Here is a 19,809-nt window from a genome sequence, read left to right on the forward strand (position 1 = left end):
GAGATTTCCTTTATTCCAGGCAGTTTCTTTCACATCCCCACGTCACGGCTGTCTGCCTGGTACTCAGAAAGTGATATCACTGCAGGCTTTTGTGGCTAAGCGCTTCACCGCGCTGATCTTCTGCTGCCTTTTATAGGATATTCCCCCGAGAGATAAACTTGCACAGGGATTTTCTGTTCTTTATGGGGTTTTTTTTCCTTTTTAAACCACTGACGTAAGTTTTTTCACAAGGTATTTGTTCAATAACGGTGAAGTCCACGCAAAAGGAAACAAAACATAGCCAGGAATGTCTACTCAGAAATGCAAAAATGGCCCAAACATCAAATGCTGGCCCTTAAAGAATTAAAATAAATAGGACAAAATAAATTAAAAAATATACAGACTTATCAGACACAAAAGCATGAGAAAATGTAACAAGTGCAGGAGGTAAATGTTTTTCAAATATTTAAAAAGCATGAGATTTTTGGCACTAAAATATATAAAATCTGGAATGTAACCTATCGCTCAGTGCGAAAAATGCTCCAATACTCCTTCGGTAATGGAAAAACTCAATGGGCTACCAGCTAAGAATATGTAATAAGGAATGAACTGTCACCGTATACATGAAAGAAAAACCAGTATAAGAGGAATGTGTGGTGACCGTCATATAGCCGTATTTACAAAAAAAAGAGGGGATTTGCAGTATTACAGAATTATTTCAAAATAATGTGAAAATACTCTGGACCGAAGGAGATTATATTGTAGAAATATGGGGGTTTGCCCTTTATTTTTTGTGAAGACTGAGAGCTTTACCTTCTTATTTAGGTTTTTGTTGACTGCACAGTAAAACACTTAAAATAAGTTAAAAAGAGGGAGAAAATGTAGTTTGACTTCAACGTTCAATTAAGATTTGGCTCTCGAAGAAGCTAGTCCGATGGCTGATTCATGATCACGTCATTCTATAGATTTTGATCTAATGTTCACTTGTTTTGTTTGAATATTTGCTGTGATCATTAAACCGCAAGGCCTCCCTGAACGCCCACAAACAGACTTAATCCACATCCCTAGATTGATAACATTAAGAAAGGGCGTTTTTTTGTTTGGTTTTTTTTTTTTTTTATTAATTTTAAACACGAGGAATGGGAGATTTTAAAATGAGAATGGGAGATTATTTTTTTTATATTATGGGCTTGTGAAGCAAAAGGCATTCAGCTTTTTATATATAATTTTTTTTATTTATTTAAACGTGGGCTACTTGGAGGATGAAGATGATGAGCAATGACTGGATGAGCCCAAATCCTGGGTTAATACAAGGTCCAAAAACTCTTATGGAGAGCTGTTGGAAATTAACTTCCATCGTGTTCAGCAAGTACAAGTTGGTCGGGACCGTTTCAGTTCTGACATCCAGAGTAAATGAAGGTGGGATGAGAGGACTCCAGGAGACATGAAAAGAATCCTATTTCTGATGTGTTAAAAAATCAAGTGCTCCGCTACGTAATAATGGAAGAGTGAGAATGAATTCATGTGAAAAGTGGATTATCCTTTTACAATCAGCACTTCAAAGGTTCTTAAAAATTAAAGGGAGTGAAAGGTCCCTGGCACTTTGCTAGAATAGTTTCCACAAGAGTAAAAAATACCATCGGACTCTTCACAGTTTCAAAGCTTTGATTTCTATGACAGCACAACCCATCGAGAGCCGTGTCACGCTCCGAGCATACAAAGTAGCCACATACTACAGCAAGACGTATCATCCCACCAAAGCTTTTCTTGCAGATGGATTTCCCACGATAAATGCTGGCCGCCATATACTTTTTATACATAGAACACGATGTTAAAGAAGAACCAATCGGTCCACCTAGCCTGCCCAGAAATGTGCTTAAAAATCTGTGATTTCACTGTCCAAGAGTGATTAAAAAGGATCAGATGAAAAGATATCAGAACAGCTTGACTTATTTCTTCCTGAACTATATTGCAGATGGCGCATGCTAACCCAACCTTTTTCTCCCAGATTATAATTAAAAAAAGAATTAGGAAAGGAAAACCCACTAATGTATTTATAGTGAATATGTTCTAAAGCATAGGAGGTATAGCTTGATCCATGCCCTTATCTTTATCTACAACAAAGACCTAAGAGCGAACACAGACAAAAGGTTATCTCAGTGGCGCCATTTTCTTAGCTGTGCATTTCCCGTGGGATTATGCCGTTGGTAAACTGGAATGAAGAGCTGTTTCTATATAGAAATAAAAGATAAGATAAAGAGCCTTTGCATGTTTAGAATGTAATAACCCCAGAGTATTAAGCACAAACCATGCAGCATCTGGTAATATATCCAACATGTGCGACGTGCCCGGTTTGTATCTTTCCACAACTTTCATACACAAAGTGTTGCAATTAAAGTCATAGAATGTTACTGCTGCGAGGAGTGACGTAGATGCCCCTCGAACTCACCCTAAAAGAGCCGTCGCCCGTCAACTAAGACTTTAAGAGTGTGTGGATGGTGTGTTACACCACTGTACCCTCACGAAATGTCTGCTCCGTCCCTACGTATACAGGAATCGCACGGTTCTACTGCATTGCATTACAGCATGAGGAAGGTATGACTGCAGAATCGAGCACTGAGCAGATGAAAAAGATGGCGTCTTTAAGTTTCACAAACACAGCGGCCTTTTCTGACTGCCACTTAGCGCGTGTAAAAATCGAGAGCGGTACATAACAAAAAGGTACCATTATTTCGTAAAATCAAATCGGAGCATTTACAGAGCCGGCTCAAAGTGCATTAAGCAGAGCCGCGTATTTCCAGCCAAGTGCGCCGTCTACCTTCTCATTAAAGGACATGTCACGGCAACTTAACAAGTCTACATATTGCATCGAATTCCCAATTTCTTGCTGCGCCCAACGCGCCTGTACAGAAGTTGACAGAGCAGAAATAGGTTTTTGATGTATGGCTATCTGTTGAACCAAAAGCAATCACACCTCGCCAGTCATAGCTATAACCTTTTGAGAATCTTAATATTTATAAAGAAAAGCAAATATTTCCATTTTGCGCTTACTCAGGTAAATCATGTTTATTGAGTAACCAAACGGAATGACAGCTCCTGCAATAGGGGGCTGAAAAATTAACCCTCTATGTGCAGCACAGATAGCAGCACAACTTAATTCCTCAAAGTACCCTATGAGGGATTAACAGTGGGGTATATTTACAAACCTGACTTTAGAGCGCATTATTAAGGGCCAAACCCAGTAAGTGTTTCTTTACAACATCACAAGTCCACTTTACATTTCAGCAATGTCTCCCCCTAATCCCCTGGCTCACAGAGTGTGTTTGGTGGGTCTACGGCTTTGAGACACCCTGAACTAAAGCTCTCAGCTACCTAGAGACGCAGAGTGAGGTAGAAGGGATGTGCTGTATTGTCATGCTGGGGCAGGGGTAGTTAATGCCTCTAAATATCCCAAAATGAGAGGATGAAAATATGCACCCTCGTGCATTCCTGCTCGCTTGCTTCAAAGGTTCAAGAGAAAGCCTTAAATTTTTTTTAAAAAAAAATCTTTACTTTTTGTATAACACCCTAATACATAGATGGGAAGCTAAATCCCCATGTTGGTGACACAGCGACAAAGAAGGCACCTTCTTCCATCTGTGGCGGGAGTGCGGGCAAATTGTTCTGGAGAACAACGGCTCCTCCACCTCACTTCTCAATCCATCTCTGTGTACAAACCTTCTCTCACCATTCACCTTCTCAATGCTGCAATGATCCCCTTCTATTGAAAGACGGACAAAATACCTTCCCATAAAGCATGGATCGGCAAGGTAGAAGAAACCACGGAGCTGAGGATCAATTTGAATGACTATTGCTTTCTGGTTTTAATGGCTACAATTCACTGCATACCAGGAGATCTATCTCCTCCTGGGGCTGGGCACCCTTTAGAGCAGCGCGCCTCCATTTTGTTTTCAACTTCTTCTTCTACTTTACTTCTAGCCCCATCTCATATTTTCCCCTCTCACTCATCAAATGACCCCCTTTTTTGCTGGGTGAGGAGGGGATATATTGTCTGCACTCACCCGTCCAGCCTCATCTACATCATAAGAAATGGTGGGTTAGCTCATGAATTTGTGCATTTACTTATTCATTTGTCTCCCTATTACTTTGCTCCCAGCCCTCATTTCTAAGACATTTAGTAAAAATCTTCAATAAACTTTGATTTGGTGCAAAATTTTGTTGTTTTTTTTTGTCATTTTTAAAATCTCTCCTGCTCAACTCTCTTCTGACTTCCATTCGGCTTTTACAGCTAAATTGTCTTATGTTTCACACAAAAAAAAAAAAGCTACCTTCTGATCTCAGAGAAAAAAAACTTGCCAACAGAGATTTAACCAGAGAAAATTACTTGGGGGTTTCGTTTTCCTCTTTTAGCCAAAAGCAAGGTCTGGCGCTTTGCATGTTTATAAGCAGAGCCACCAGGGCCCTTCCTGAAATTTGCGCCACATGCTCCTCGCCAGATTGTTCATGGTCTCAGAAGTGATTTCTCTGCTCAAGTCTGGAGAACCAGTTCAAGGTTGGGCTTTCATTTCCATTAAATGGACAAGCTGCGCTGTTTACAAATATGACAGCTCACAGATGTGACCTTTGCCTCCATGTATAGCAGTAACATGACATATTGCTCAATAACTAACAGGACATGAGGTCAGACAGAGGCTCATCACATCAGGGCAGTGAGAGTAGATTAAATGCAAGGCAACCATTACTAAAAAAAAAAAAAAAAAGCAGGCGGACATATCAGAAGAAATATATCGCCGAAGGTAGACACTCACTGGTGGTGGATCCCGTGTAGGAAAATAGTAATTTTTTGAGCAATATTTAAAATGTGTGTACTCATTAAAACCTTCCTCCTCTTCGGAAGCGACACAGTTATGAACCGGTAAGGGTGGAGGCTGCTGAACTACAAGTCCCGCCATCGTCAACAAGCGAAGGTCAAGAAAAGCTGTAAGGCAAGAAAAAGCCTCAAGCTATAATGCATTATTGCTCGGCCAGTGTAAGTAAGTTCACACTTACTACAAAAGAAGAAAAAAAATACGTAACTTTTAATCGTACTAGTAAAAACACCTCCATAATAAATTTTCCGCAACAAAAAAATTCTTGGAAATAAAGACCCTTACTCCCAACCTAAACTTAATGGTGCTGCCTGATATCGTGTGCGACTTCATTCACTAATCAGTCATAATTTTGCTAGTTTAAATTCTAGATGGTTTTGTGAAGTTATTTCAGTGACAATGCAGAATATAATGACTATTTTATTTCATATTTTGGGTGCAGACCCGTTTGTAATAATAGTTCTGTGCAAAAAGTGGGAACACTAAAAGTAATGTTTAGTTGAAAACAACCATAAAACTGGAAATTGTTCTACTGAACAGGGAGCACTTTCGTTTTTCTTACCAGTTGAAAACTAATTGCTTCTACAACCAATTTTAATTCTTTCAGAGGCCTTCTAGACACATAATGGGTTAAGTAATCTAATTCTTCAGTTTGTAATTATAACTTCGTAACCTCTTGTGGAACCCAGAGGTAGCTGGATCGCTAATTATGTGTTGGCAGTAGAAGACTCTGTACTCGAAAACTCAATTGGCTATGAAAGCAATTACAATTTATTTTTGTATCTATTCCTCTAGAACTCCGCAGAACATCTCTAAGAGGCTGTTTCAAATTACATGGTTCTTCTGATCTTTGGAGATAAATATTGTCGTGTTTCTTTCACCATTTACAAGGAGGATTGCGGGTGATTTGGTAATGAATATATTAACGGCGTTGGAAACAAAGTACGCACACCAATGATTAAAAACAAAACTAAAACAGCACATTTCCATGGGAAATCTGGGAGAAAAAGCTGCTATAAATATCAGGAATTTGAGATCAGCAGCGCTTTGTCCCAAACAAATTAAAAAATATAGATCAAATCCCCCTGGCAGTGAATAAACCAATTATAGTGCAGAAAAATACAGTTAATAGCACGCTGTAAGACTGTATTATATATATAAAGCTCCCTTGCCAATAGGAAAATTAAAATCACAAGCACTTAACAGGCTTTCCCCTGCCAGGGCTGGATTAACTGCGGAGCAAATGCTCCAGGGCCCCGGGGTTGGGACGGGTCCCTCTCGGTTATCTCTCCCAGGAAGCAGAGATTCGAGCGGGTTCCACGACATGCGGCAATAATCCTCCCTTACCGACGCAGGGTTCTGAGAAGTGGAGGACGTGGAGAGTACTGTGTGTATATACACATCTATATGTACTGTATGTACTGTATGTGCAGAGGAATAGATGTTAGAAATATGATGGTAAATGTAAAAAGCAAAACAAGATAAAAGAAATAATAGGCAAGAAAGAAGGAAAGAAGGAAGGAAAGAAGGCAAAATAGAACAGAAGGAAATAGCAAAGAGAGAGAGAGAGAGAAAGAAAAAAAAAAAAGAGCCCGATAAGGGAGGAAATCCAGAGAGGGGTCCTTCCTGTGTAATCGCTCCAGGACCCAAAGCTTCCTAATCTGGCCTGGCCCCCCTGCCACGGAAATCACAAAGAATAACTATTGTATTAACAATCCACGTTCCCTGGGTGTCTTCGAACGCATGCTGCCGGCTCTGAGACATGTATTGGCAGCGATGTCAAGGTTCGGGGATATGGCATAAATACGGAGAAGTGCCGCTGCTCTGTGGTTTTAGAGGTCTGTTTACTGCAAATTCTATTGACCTGAACTGTGAACTCTTCTAACTAGAAACACTAGCGCTAATATAGTGATTTGATGAAATCGACCCTCGCTGATCATTTCTTTTAGCAGTGATAACGAGCCGACATATGTGCCTACTAACACTTTACACCCCAAACTAGCTTACAAAACATGCCATCGAAAGCATGTCTACATCAAACGACCAGTATAGAGCTAGCCCGTTATTACAGAATCATGAAGAACAGCGACAGGGAGACCTACTTGGCTCCGTGTGAAGATAAAGAGAAGAGTGTGAAGCAGGCTTGCTATGAACTTAACCCTCGATATGAATCACCACTATAGAATAAAAACAGGGCTGATGCATTCACAGGCTATAACGAGCACTCGTGCGCCCCGATATCTGATGATGTCAGCCCGGCGTACGGTAATTGATAGAATACGGGGAAATATGTGAAGATTACAGGTAACACGCCGACTGCTGCCTCTCGCTGCCAAGAAAACTCTCAAAGCGTAATAAACGCACAATCGTAACCAAAGGTGATTTGACGGTTCTCATTAAACTTAATTCGCTACATAGATGAGAAGCATCGTCACGGATGGCTCTTAACCTCTAAACAGCCAGGGAAGGAACCTCTACGGGAGTAAATAATACAATAATAATAAAATTCAGCGATCTCCCCAATATATGCCAATTTAGTCTTGAGGTGAGTTTTCTAAAGCAGAGCTTGAATATTCTTGTTAACATTTACCGTCACAGAGGTCCCATCCTCCATACACCATTAATTTTATGTCTATAATAAGGCTAAGGTTTTTAATGTCCTTATTTAAAGCAGCTTTTATAAATGATATTAAGGCTTGGTAGGCACTACATTCCCTGAAGTCTAGTAGCCCCGGTTTATCAATAAGCGATAAAGAACAAACAAAAAAAAATGTAGAGTGTATAATTAAAATAAGATAGAAAGGACCCAAATCATTCATGTCAACTGGATTTGCTGGGCTGGAACATCCATTGTTGGTGTCCATGCCGTGATTTGATGTTTTGGTGTTTGGTGTTCTCACTCCAGCCACTAATATACATGCTTCGCCAACCGTTTTACTTTACTGAGGTAGTGGTAGATAGGGAACAGTCTACCAGCAGACATGGTAGAGGTTAGCATTGGGAGGATATTTAAACATGCATTGGATAGACAAATGGCTATCCTGACTCTAAGGTGAAAGACCAAGGATTGATCGAGGTTTGAGTCTTTACAGCCAGAAAATAAGCAGAATAGATGGGCTGAAATAACTTCATAGCAGATAGGAATCAATGATTATCTTCTGCATTGCCCCTGGCTTATTTTCGCTTTCTGAGGGACAAGAACATCTATTCCCGATGAGTCCCAAAGGGCAGTCTTAATAGATTCATCTAAAGGATGCCTGTTTTATGGAGCCAAACAAAGTAAAAGGGTATTCAGCACTTCACATGGAAACACTCTTCAGGGCATGCCACACACACGGGGGTTATTCTGACATAGAATGCAAAATTGTGACCTCACTGATCCTTCAACGAAGTCATTGATTTCCACACGTTTGTTTAACAAAAGGAAAAACAAAATAGGATCTGCTAAGTATTTTATTAGCCAACATGTAGAACTCATCAACAAAAGAAGAAAAAGGTGAGATAAGTTTCAATAGTCAAAAGCTAGGGTGGTAAAAGTAGAAGGGAGCGATCAGTCCTCTAAGGGAGAATCGATCCTATAGTGTAATCGCTGTAATTATTAGCCATCACCTTCTAGACCAAGGAACCTCCACCTAGTAAACTGTAACCAATTCTAAAATATTAACCCTATCGGACCCGACATACACATTCACGGAGGCGGTAGCTCTATCGTGGCTTTCTAACCATACCCTTAGTATTAATAATAAAAAAAAGGGGGGGTCAAATTAAACTGAGAAAAAACATAAGCAAACACTCGATGCTCGTTTCGTGAACGGAAAATACTAAGAAATACCAAGAATTCTGTTATCTGTGAAGGCTCATTATATAGAACAGTGGACTGGCTTGTAAAATGTGAGTGGCCACTTGGGAGAGGGTATATATTTTTATACATATATTACACTATATTATGCTTCTTTTCTACATATGTTTAATGCACCCGCTTTCTGTATTATCTTGGAATTTATTTTGTGTGGGTACAGCGCAGCTCCCCACTTTTATTAATATTACTCGTTAAAAACCATCATACTTTGTAAGTAAAGGGCCACATGAAGTTTTCACGCTAGCTATTAGAACAATTAACGGAATCCTAACAATGGCATCGCATTCGCAGCTGAAGACAGCCATTGTTTGAATAATAAAATCCAAATCCGTTCTCCTTTAAGCCGAGGTAGAAAGATAAAATAAAGAAAGCTGCGTGGATTGAGCAGCACGGATCGCTCTGTGTGCGCTGATATAAAGAGATGACACTCGTGTCATTTTCTATGTGAAATGCGCCTGGAAAGTAACGGTCAATATCCATGCTTACTCTGTGACAACTAGAAGAGCCTTCAGGGAATCCATCTGTCAGACGGAAAATCAACTGTCATTCGCCAACAATCTTGTTTATTGAAAAGATCACGCATGAAAATTAATTGCCAGCAGCAAGAAGGCAGCGCTCACCAGCTGGAAATATCAGCCGCTGCTACTGCAACAGGCATCAGGGAAGCTCTGTTTGTTTTGGTTTTAGAAAGCAAATAGAATTTAAAGCGCCATGCCCCCCCCCCCAAAAAAATGGCTGACCTTTGGGTGATGACATTTTATTCCTTGGCTAGAGGCATGGCTATTGTGTACAGTTTTACCGAGCCCTTTATGCGACCCATTGGTGTTTTTATACATCTCTTATTTCGAAAGATGTTTTTGTCACTTGTGATACCCTCATACCCAACAAAACTTCTGAGCTCCTCGTAAACAGGGACATCAGATGAGGAAAGGGAGACGGGAAGATCTGGAGCCCAAAAAGGGACTTGGCAGAACATTCGCTGCACTTTCGGAAACTACAATTTTTTCGTAGGTCAATTAGTAGGGATTTTATGAAACATGAACTCAACAGTATACGGAGTATTTAAACTCTGGCCTATCAGCGGTGGGATGAAAGACTCCCACCACACTTTCAAGTTCTATTTATTCCTCTTGTTAATGGAGCTGGCCATCTCCCACACGGATCTGGGCACCTGTAATAGTCTGAAGCAGCAGCCCCGCTGAGCACGATGATATCTTCTTAACAGTTATGTTGTCACTGCTGAAATCTAGCAAAGCTCGACACTGCAACATAATTAGCTGAGAATCAGAGGAACGGATACTTTGTGACTAAATGTATTTTTTTTTTGCCCCAACTGTTGCATTTTAGAGCTCTAAGTGCTGCCATTAACACCGACAAAGAACATCTATATATTTGGACTCATATGGCATAGGAATAAAGGTATTCTGAATCTAAGACCATGGACTGCATGGAAAATGTTTGTTATCTGCCATCACGGTCTATGTTTCGTATATATAGGGAAATCACTCATTAATACAGAGTCCGTTCTTTTAATAATGGTAATGTTTTGGGTCTTGTGGGGAAGGGATAGAGTGCCTGTATATAACGTGATTGGGATGGTAAGGATAAAGAACTAAATGTAAAATGAATATACAAAATGAATAGTAATCAGATCATCAATTTATAAACTCAACTAATCAATTACTCTACAAATGGTGAGAGTGTCCGGAAGTGGAGAGTGATTAAAATGAAGGTAAAGGGTGAGGATTCTGAGTGCTTGTGGTGGTGCCTGAGTGTGGCAGCAGTGTTATGGTGCGTAAATGACTTTGATATAGTGTGCTCCAGAAGTAAGTGAGTATATATACGTCATTGAGCAGTGGGAGCAAGCGAGTTGTTGCAGTATTAAGTCTTAATTTCTAGTTTCCAGGCCTGTGAAAGGGGGTAAAGAGAGAGTAAGAGGGCTGCCATTAAGAATTTATTTTATAGACATCGGCTTTCCAACGAAGAAATAGCATCTGCCACTTTAACGCGAGTCTGTACCGCACAGAATGATTGCGATGTAAGCTACGTGCGCAGGGAAGAAATGCGAAGGACAGATGTATCGCAGAGTAAATTTACAAATCCCCGACTATATTTAGAGTCTTAATTGTTTTAGTACGGCATATTGCCTCTCCGAGCACCATTAATTCCATGCTGCGGCTGTTTTGCTCATCCCAGTGGCAGCTAACTGGTTAATTTTGTGGCAGAAGCAGAAGGTGATTAAAGGGAGCCGCCAATGGCACAGCTTTTGGAAGAACATTCTAATTGGCTATAAACGTGGTTGGGCTTGTCACTCTGCGTTAGTGCTTTGGGTTATTTGGGATATTTGGTTTGAACGTAAGGAACTATCTAACCTCTGGGACGCCGCGAGCTGTGTAACCCGTGACGCAGCCCGCATTATGCCCCCACCCTTCCATCGGCTGCCTGCACCAACATAGAATAACCATTTGGCCCATCTAGCCTGTCCTTCCCGATGTAAAGACTCAAACCTTAATCAGTACTTAGTCTAGTCTTAGATTCAGGAAAGTCTTTATTGCTTAACCCATGCATGGTTAAATTCCATCACTGTACTAGCCTCTACCATTTCTAATGGAAGGCTGCTCCACTTATCTACCACTCCTCTCGGTAAAGTAAAAACGATAATAGGTGAGAAAGAACATGACTGTAAAATGAGTTAAGTAAGAAGCAAGCTGTTGACGGCCTATCTTTAATCAGACTAACGTGATAATGATGCATTGCATCAGCCACTGCCCTTTAAAGTTGTGTTTTCTTAAATATGTGGCAATAAGCTTGTATAAAACATCAATAAACGGCATCAAAGGACAGAGGTGTTTTTCAAGGAGCTGTCTCTTTAAAAAGCCGTGCCGGTCACTAGACCGCAGGGCCAGTTTTCTTCCCTGTTTCAGAAGTAAAGTCCAAAGTCAATGAAAGAGGATGAATCCCAAGGTCCTGCCACGGAGTCCGAGGTTCCCATGGCGATGCCACGTTACTAGGCACCGGCAATACAATTACTTTTGATACGAAAGAGCGGAAAACCCTTTACGAAGGCCGCATTCTGCTAATACGAGCTTTTCTGCTTTCTTTGCAGACATATTTCTGCCTCTGGCACAGAGAAAGCCTTGAATCAAGATTCAAAATACGGTCCGGTAACGGGCAGCTTTCAGCGAGATCTTCACACGGGCGCTCCTGGACGGGATTAGAATGAGCGTGGCGGCAGAAACGTACGGGATGTGGAGTAAATTGGCTCATCGTGGAAATGCCTACCTTGCAAAACCCCATAGCAGCTGCCTGTATGGAGAAGAGACGGCTTCATGCGCAACACGGCCTGAGGCTCACCCCCGAGAGCCATCTCTGAATGATCTCATTAACTCGCTACCTTTCAAGATAATTTTAGGAGTGTCTGAGATTTCAGGACACCCCCTACACCAGTACAGCCTATAACGCAAAAAGAGGTCATAATCAAAAACTAGAGGGTCGTAGGTTTAGATGGAATGTACGGATGTTTCACTTTACAGGGAGGGTGGTAGATAAATGGAAAAGCCTCCCAATAGAAGTGGGGGTAGATTTAGGATAGCTTTGTGCCTAAGACAAGACCAAGGACTGATTAAGGTCTGACTCTTTACAAAAATGGGGCAAGTAGATGTGTTGAATGGGTCTTATCTGCTGTCAAATTCAGCATTTCCATTATGATTAAGCATGTTTTTTCCCCCATACCGCCAGCACTCGTAGGAAGCTGCGCAGGCTTTACTGTTTATTCTCATTTTTGAGATGTAAGAACAGAGCGGCCATCTCGGAGTATCAGGTTTCCGACTGCCGGTATAATATAAACAGGGGAAATGATAGAGATGTGTACAGATGTAACCTGCTCTAATCATAATCTGGATGGGACAGACGCTCTTTAAACCCCCTCCTCCCCGTGAGCATCAGATGCCCCCCTATGTTTTGCTGACGCAGGTTTCCTACAAACAGGGGTTAGCGTGACCCTCGTGAAAGCCCCTTGACTAACAAGAACAAAGCTCGAGGGAGAACATTTCCAAATCACAATCCCTCTCTCACTCCGGCTGTCTTGCCAGATGCATGAAGTACGTAAGAGATAGAAAAAGGTTAACCAAAAAAAATGTATTCAATCCGAACCACTCCAAAAAAAATGAAACAAAGTAATGAGGAATTAGTCATCACCTTTCAGTCCAAAAAAAGATTATAGTCCTACGGTGTCCAATTTGCGCATTTTTAAATGTGGCATTTTGAGGTTGCCTAGGTTACGGAAGAAAGATTGCGACGTCTTTGTGGGTAAGCGTGTGTATTAATCCGGAGTGCCAGCCGCTGGTTACCATAGCGCCACTTAGCAGGAGCAAACCATTGAAAGAGGGAAAAGCTATGACGGAGGTTAAGGTAATTGACAAAGAAACTCGATTATAGCAAGTAAGTTTCACAAGTAAACACTTAAATCACCCGCGGAGTGGGTCACTGCATCGTGCCGGGAATCGTACGATACACAGATTGTTCCCAATTCCCTGCTGTCTAATCGCACGAAACTTGTTTATTTAAGAAGTGTCTCATCTTCCAGAGGCTGAAACTTCTCCGTATCACAGAAACACTTGATCGATATTCGTAGCCAGCTGTCCCTAAACCGCAAACCTCCATCATCCTCAGTCAAACTCATAACCAGTATGTCACACACACAGCAAACTGTCCCTGCCATGCACATTGGGGCAATTTACTTACCCCAATGGGGTGATTAACTCTGAATTAACTATCCTACAAAGCTCTCACCAACACCGCTCCCCTCTACCTATTCTCCTTCATCAGCAAATATACACCAGCCGGCCCTCTAAGATCCAACAATGACCTGCTCCTCGCATCTGCACTCATCACCCCCTCCCATGGACTTCTCTGGAACTCTCTTCCCCGTGCTGTCCGACTCTCACCAACTCTACCCTCCTTCAAACGCTCCCTGAAAACGTTTCTCTTCAGGGAAGCCTAACGCTGACATAAACGTCAGAACTTCTCTCTCCCCACTTACAACCCTTATCTCCCACTACATTAACGTCATTCACTACCACGCAGTCCTCACCTCCTGTTTCTCACCCCTTGTCCACCTAGAACAAGGCCCTCCATTCCTCCTGTATCTGTATGTCAATTGTTGTATCGTACTTGTCGTTATCTGTATCATTTTCTTTGTACAGCGCTGCGGAATCTGTCGGCACTTTATAAATAAAGCAAAATAATAACTACAAATGACGCTGCTCCAATTTCTTTTTTCTCTCCCCATAAGAAGCTCTCTGGGGTTGGCCCTTCGCGATAGAGGTTAAAATGGCAACTCCTGCAAATTCCTGCCAGCAGTTTGATTCTGGCCTTAGCTTCCCCGCTCTGAAACCCGATTTACAAACGTGCGCTAACCCTGCTGGAAAACATTCCGTATAATTTGTTAATAAGAAAGAAAGCCTTGTCTTCATTTTCGAAGTTAAAAGAAGAAGTGTAATGTGCGATAATGCGCCAGCAATGTCTGCAATACATTGTTAATAAATGTTCCAGACAGAGGACATCGCCTGGAGTTTAATTCAGCAGAGAATCATGAAAAATATGTTTTATATTCTTAACCTTACTGGACCACAACATAAAGCGGTCATTTAACGGTCATTTTCTTTAATGTTAATGTGGCTAATTATGTGACCCTCCAATTCAGCTGTTATCCTGTTTTAACTACTTGTTGGGGCTTTAATAAGGCCCAGGGCCTACATTCCAGTGCCTCCGCTACCATCACCAGGACCTTTCTTCTGTTCTTGGAGATGAAAGGGATCTTCTGCTTGTTCCCTTTACTGAAACAAGTACTGAGGCTGTTGGACACCCACTCAATATCCATCCTGGGAGGACAATTTCTGATCAATTTTGGGGCATGGCTTATCATTGGCTGGATTCATGCCCAGAGAATCATTGACTAGAAGATGACACCCAACCCTGACATTACTTCTTCCAGCTGGAGCTGCATACTTTGTGTTCCTCCAAGGCCGAGCACCGTCATGGACCTGGGCTCTAGAACCTCCAGACCAAAGGTCCCTGACGGGCATTTACACCAAATAGTTAAGCGTTGCCCCTGTGTTTTCAGCTCGGTTGAACACACCTTGGCTAATTCTATGTGAAGCTTTAGAAGAAACGAATCCTGTACTGCATGTCAGCCAATCACGAAATATAGAAAACAAATTGGCTGCCGCACCGAGAGTCTGCTCAGTGACTCGAGGAAAAAAGCGGATCGTTCATCAGCTGTTTGTTTCACACGGTGACAACCTGGTGACAAATTGGATCATCACCGGGAAAGGGTGACACTATTAAATATCTTTTCATGTTTCATGTGTCAAAACACCCTCTATCCTTCGTTGCACTATATAAACCCGACGCTGGGAAGGGCTGGCAGGGCTGGGGGAAAAGTACAGCTTTTAGGAGTTTTTATATCACGGCTAAACATTAGAAATCAGAAAGCACGTCTTTGTAGAAACTGACGCATGGTAGCAGAAACTTCTAGCACCCACTGGTAAAACGTTAGAAGCCATGGCGGCGTTCCACCTAACTGCTGCGTACAGCAACTCCCATCATGCTCATCTACAGCATCAGAAGCTGCACATCCAAAAAACGAATCAATTGGATTCTATAAGGTTTACCTTAGGAAGAAGGTTTATTTCACCCATCTCCGCAGTGTCTTTGAAACACAAACCCATGTGTTCGTACCGTGATGCCCTCCTCGGAGAAGCTCGTTTAAGTGCATGTAGTTTAATATTAAAGAGCCGCAATGAAACGCAGAACAAGGTGGCTTTCTGAAATATGGTTTAGCTACGGGGTTATTTCATTTATTATATTATAACGTTCCAGAGCAGAAGGCCCATGGAGACAGAGTAAGAACCATTCGGCCCGTTATTCTTAATGTAAAAACTCGGGCCTTAATCAGCCGTTGACCGCGTCTTAGATTCAGGAGCCATATGTCTGCCCCATACATGTATGAACTCCTCACTGTTTTAGACCACTTTCTCTATAAACTTCCTTACATTACATAAAAAAACAGGTTATAAGAGAATCAGCACCTCTACTGCCACGACGTGCTATATTATACTACACACTTTACATTTTAACTTTAAAGACTCTTTAAAGCTTGACCTGAACACCCTTTACACATATCCATTAAGGCACCGGAGTGCTTTCATTGCATTACGATTCATTGCCAGGTCTTACTTTATGTCATCTCCCTTGGCTAAAATATTGAATGACTATTTACTGTTACTGCACGTCATGAGGAGCAGAAAGCGAGGATTCCTGCAGTGCAGTAAAGACAGCGACGGCAGATCAGAACCAGAATAGGATCAGAGGACCCAAAACAGGGGTAATCACTAAATAATCAATTAGGACAAACATACAGAACACAGTATTGATTTGTAAACCTACGGGTTAATATATTTGCTAGTCAAATATTAATAACTCAACAATAGGGAGAGATGACTTACTGAGGAGGAATAACCATGCAGATCCTGTTAACACAACATAAAGATGGAAGTCCCCATGATATACACATAACATCGGCTTCTACTAAACAAATATTGCTTACTGGAACCAGTAAACACTTAAGTACATTATTACTGGGCTACAATATTCTGCAGCACCGTACAGTTGAACTACAGGTTAAGTAATAAACACTGAACCCAGCAGCCATTAAGCTCTTATGGATGACCATGAGGTAAATATGCACTTGGGAGGTATAAATCCCCGAAGCAGAATATAGCATTGTCAGCGACAACAGAAGAAAGACACTTAAGAGCAATTATGTCTGTGGATTTAAAGGAAAGCAGACAATGGCATAAAGGGTGAATAGGAGCGAGCGGGGTGCTGGGTTGTATAGCAAGAGGCATTAGTAGCGGGAAGAGATAAGTGGTTCTGCCACGTTACAGATCTTATGGTGAGAATTCAGAGTATTCTGTACAGCCGTGAAACCCAGAGATTTAGAAAGTTTGCAGAGATGGTGATAGATACGTGGAGCGGCCTTTCATCAGAAGTGATGAAGGCTAATACAGTGAAGAAATAGAGAAAAGGAGAAGTGGAGACACCGAAGTGGCTGTCGCGTAAGGTAGGGAGATATTGAGCGAGATAACAAAATAACAGAACAAGCGCGCAAGCAAAAGAGCGCACAAAAAGGCTGGAAATAACAAAAATTCTCTGAAAACAAACAGACCAAAAACAAAACAAAAAATGTTGAATATTCATTCTGATAAATAGGTTATAAGAGCGACATGCAAGCCAGATTCCAGAAGTATTAATTAAAACACTCAACACAAATCTGCATATTTCATCCGCTCGATTGATTAATGTAAAGGCCGTTATTCAGGTGGCGTGATTTTAATCCATAGGCATTACGTATGATGCTATTCCCATCTATCAAAAGGTAATCGTAACATTGTTCTCCTAGAAACCGGACACAACATGGAACGCTCTTCCGTGTCTGCGAAACGTTCTATAAATCCTCGAGCGGACCGGGCTGCCGAGCTTCGTAGAGCGCGGCTTTCAGATGCCTTGTAAGAAGACAAAGTGCTCTTTAATAGTTAGCTTAACAAGTCTTTTAGACTTGCATGAAAGAATAATTATTTTCCATTTCAAATGCACTGTAGAGATGATTATCCTGGCATTGTTCAGAGTACTACGAGCGAAATGAAGACGATCAGACAAGGCCACAGTCATTTGCCGAAAGGAGTCCTACTTTTTTGGAATACCGATGTGGCAATAATTATTATTATATTTGGTTGAAAGATAAAGGCAACAATTGTAACCGACTTTGTCTTAAAAGACAGCTGGATCCACCAGCTCTAGTGCTACAAAGGATATAAATATGTTAGAGTATCACTGGACAAGAGCAGGAACTTTTTTTATTTCCATTAATGAGAAAATACGCATATTTCTTAGGAAATGGAGAGCTCGCATGATACACCACGGGTGTAGTGAACACGGTAACTCATACACGTATGTAATCTGCAAAGAGGCAAATCACGCACACAGACACGCCGGCTTACACGCGAAACACACGGCTGTCCAGTCACTTGAAATCTTACTCATAAGACAGCCATTTCTCTTACCTCTACTTTTTTGCTGGCTGCTCTCCTTGCTGCCTTCTCCTTCAGCCTCCTTTCCTGAAATAAAGATGATGGCATCGTGTTAGTAACTTGCCCAAAGCTTTGTTGCTTATAACGGCAGAAAAAAAGGAGATCACAGACCCCGTCTTAAAGAAATTCCTATTCTAGGTGCTGTCCCACTAATAAAAGTACATTCTGACATCTTATACGAATTGAACTATTCTGAGTTTAATCGTATAAAAGCTACAGAGAAACCGACGAGGAGTTTTTCTTTTGTATCATATGACAACTCGGGGCTCTCAGCACAAAGTATAACCCGATTTAAGGATAATTGCAGAGAAATGCGTTGAAAATTACCAACAATGATATTTGTAAAGCTGCCTGTAGTATCCAAAGCATTACATTCAGCAGAGTCAGTGGAACTGCACCTTTAAATTTCAGAAAGCACCGCTCTCTCGTGGTTTTGGATATCAAGTGGCTCTCGTGGTTTTGGAAATTAAAAGCGCTCACAGCGTGAAAATATAAACCGTCTGCAATGTTTGTGTACATTACTTATAAAATGACTTTTTTCCTGGGTTTTTGCCCGTGTTTTGTGCTCTCTGGAATACGGGGATTATGTCACAAATAGAACAGAACAGCATGGGAAGAGAATGCGTTTGGGGATTTGTTATTCCGATAGCAGTTATTCACAAATTATTAACCAAAACTAGACCACTTTCTCCAGAAGCTGCCAGGGACATGAAATACCGGCCCGCCTGGTTGGGGTGATACAACATGGGGGTTTAATCTCTACAAGGAGGGCTGTCAGGGGAGTATGCAGGAGAGTCACTTGGCTATTTATTATGAAGGGCCAACATTGGTTTCTCCAGCATGAAGGGCCGAGCTGTCCCTGTATAATGACACTTGGAGGAAAGGTCACTATTTAACAATACATTGTACAGGGCCGGCCAACTCTTCGTGCTGCAGAAACACACTGGGGATGGACCTTCATAAAATTTCAACTTTCAGTTTAGCTTCATTTGGGGTCCAAAGAAGGTTTTAAAGTCTCTCATTTGGATTAATGGGGTCCAGAGAAGGCTCATTTCGGTTAAAGCGCTGCACAGTCCCACTAATTCAGATCCTTGATAAGCAATATAGCCATGAAAAATGAGATAGGACTCGCCAAGCTTGGGGTACTTGGATCTAGTGCCGGCTGAGCCACACATGGCCGTATAGCGTGACGGAATCCCAACATGTATCCCTTGGGTGTTTTTTAATAGTATTTGGCGGGTGTGCGCCGAGCTTTTGCTTTGTTATGTGTATATTAGGAACAGGGAAAGGCAGACAAGGCGAGCACACAAACGTGTTCGCAGACGGATCATCTCCCTGCCTCCTGTTATCTGCATTCGGCGCGATAAGGAGAAGTCCTCTGGTAGCGTTGCAACAAAAGGCAATTTGCATTCAGCAGCGGTATGCAAAGAGAAATATAATGAGATACGAGATGATTTATTTCTTTAATCTGCAGTAAGTAGGAGAAAGGAAACTGTCTACCATTTTTTTGCAGCAATATCTGAACTTCACTAATGCAAATGTATTCCGCGTTCCCGTGCCAAGGAGGAAGAGGCAGCCCGCAGGTCTAAGCTCGTGCAGCATGCGCCGCAGTAAACCGAGAGCTGGTGTCAGCTTTTAAATATGGAAAAGACTATTCTGCGGCGTTGCGTTTAAAGAGAAGGGGAGAACGTTCGGGAGCTTAAAGCGGTTTTAAAACCGCAGCCTTTTTGCGTATGATCTTCTCCAGATTCTAGAGGGGACGCGGTTACTTGGAGTCCGTAAAGTCAAGGTGACTTAGTTTCACTGTTATTTGGCTTTAATGGATGTTTTTTTTTTCTCAAATAGGAACAGCTAGACATTCCCCAAGTACGCCCAAGACTCAGCAGTTACTCTACGGCGTCCCCAGGCGCTATACTTAACACAGCTGACTTGGATTCCTGCGTCTCCACAA

General features: G+C 41.7%; 1 protein-coding gene across 1 annotated transcript in view; it reads right to left on the minus strand.

Moving 5' to 3' along the window:
- Positions 1 to 19,809, minus strand: part of DDX10 (DEAD-box helicase 10) — a 90,422-nt gene that overhangs the window by 15,963 nt on the left and 54,650 nt on the right. Inside the window, exon 16 of the mRNA XM_053456455.1 lies at positions 17,832 to 17,885. Coding sequence (XP_053312430.1) covers positions 17,832 to 17,885 — 54 coding nt within the window. The remainder of the gene's footprint in view (positions 1 to 17,831; positions 17,886 to 19,809) is intronic.

This window comes from Spea bombifrons, chromosome 2 (genome assembly GCF_027358695.1).
Source record: "Spea bombifrons isolate aSpeBom1 chromosome 2, aSpeBom1.2.pri, whole genome shotgun sequence".
NCBI classification, from domain to species: Eukaryota; Metazoa; Chordata; class Amphibia; order Anura; family Pelobatidae; genus Spea; species Spea bombifrons.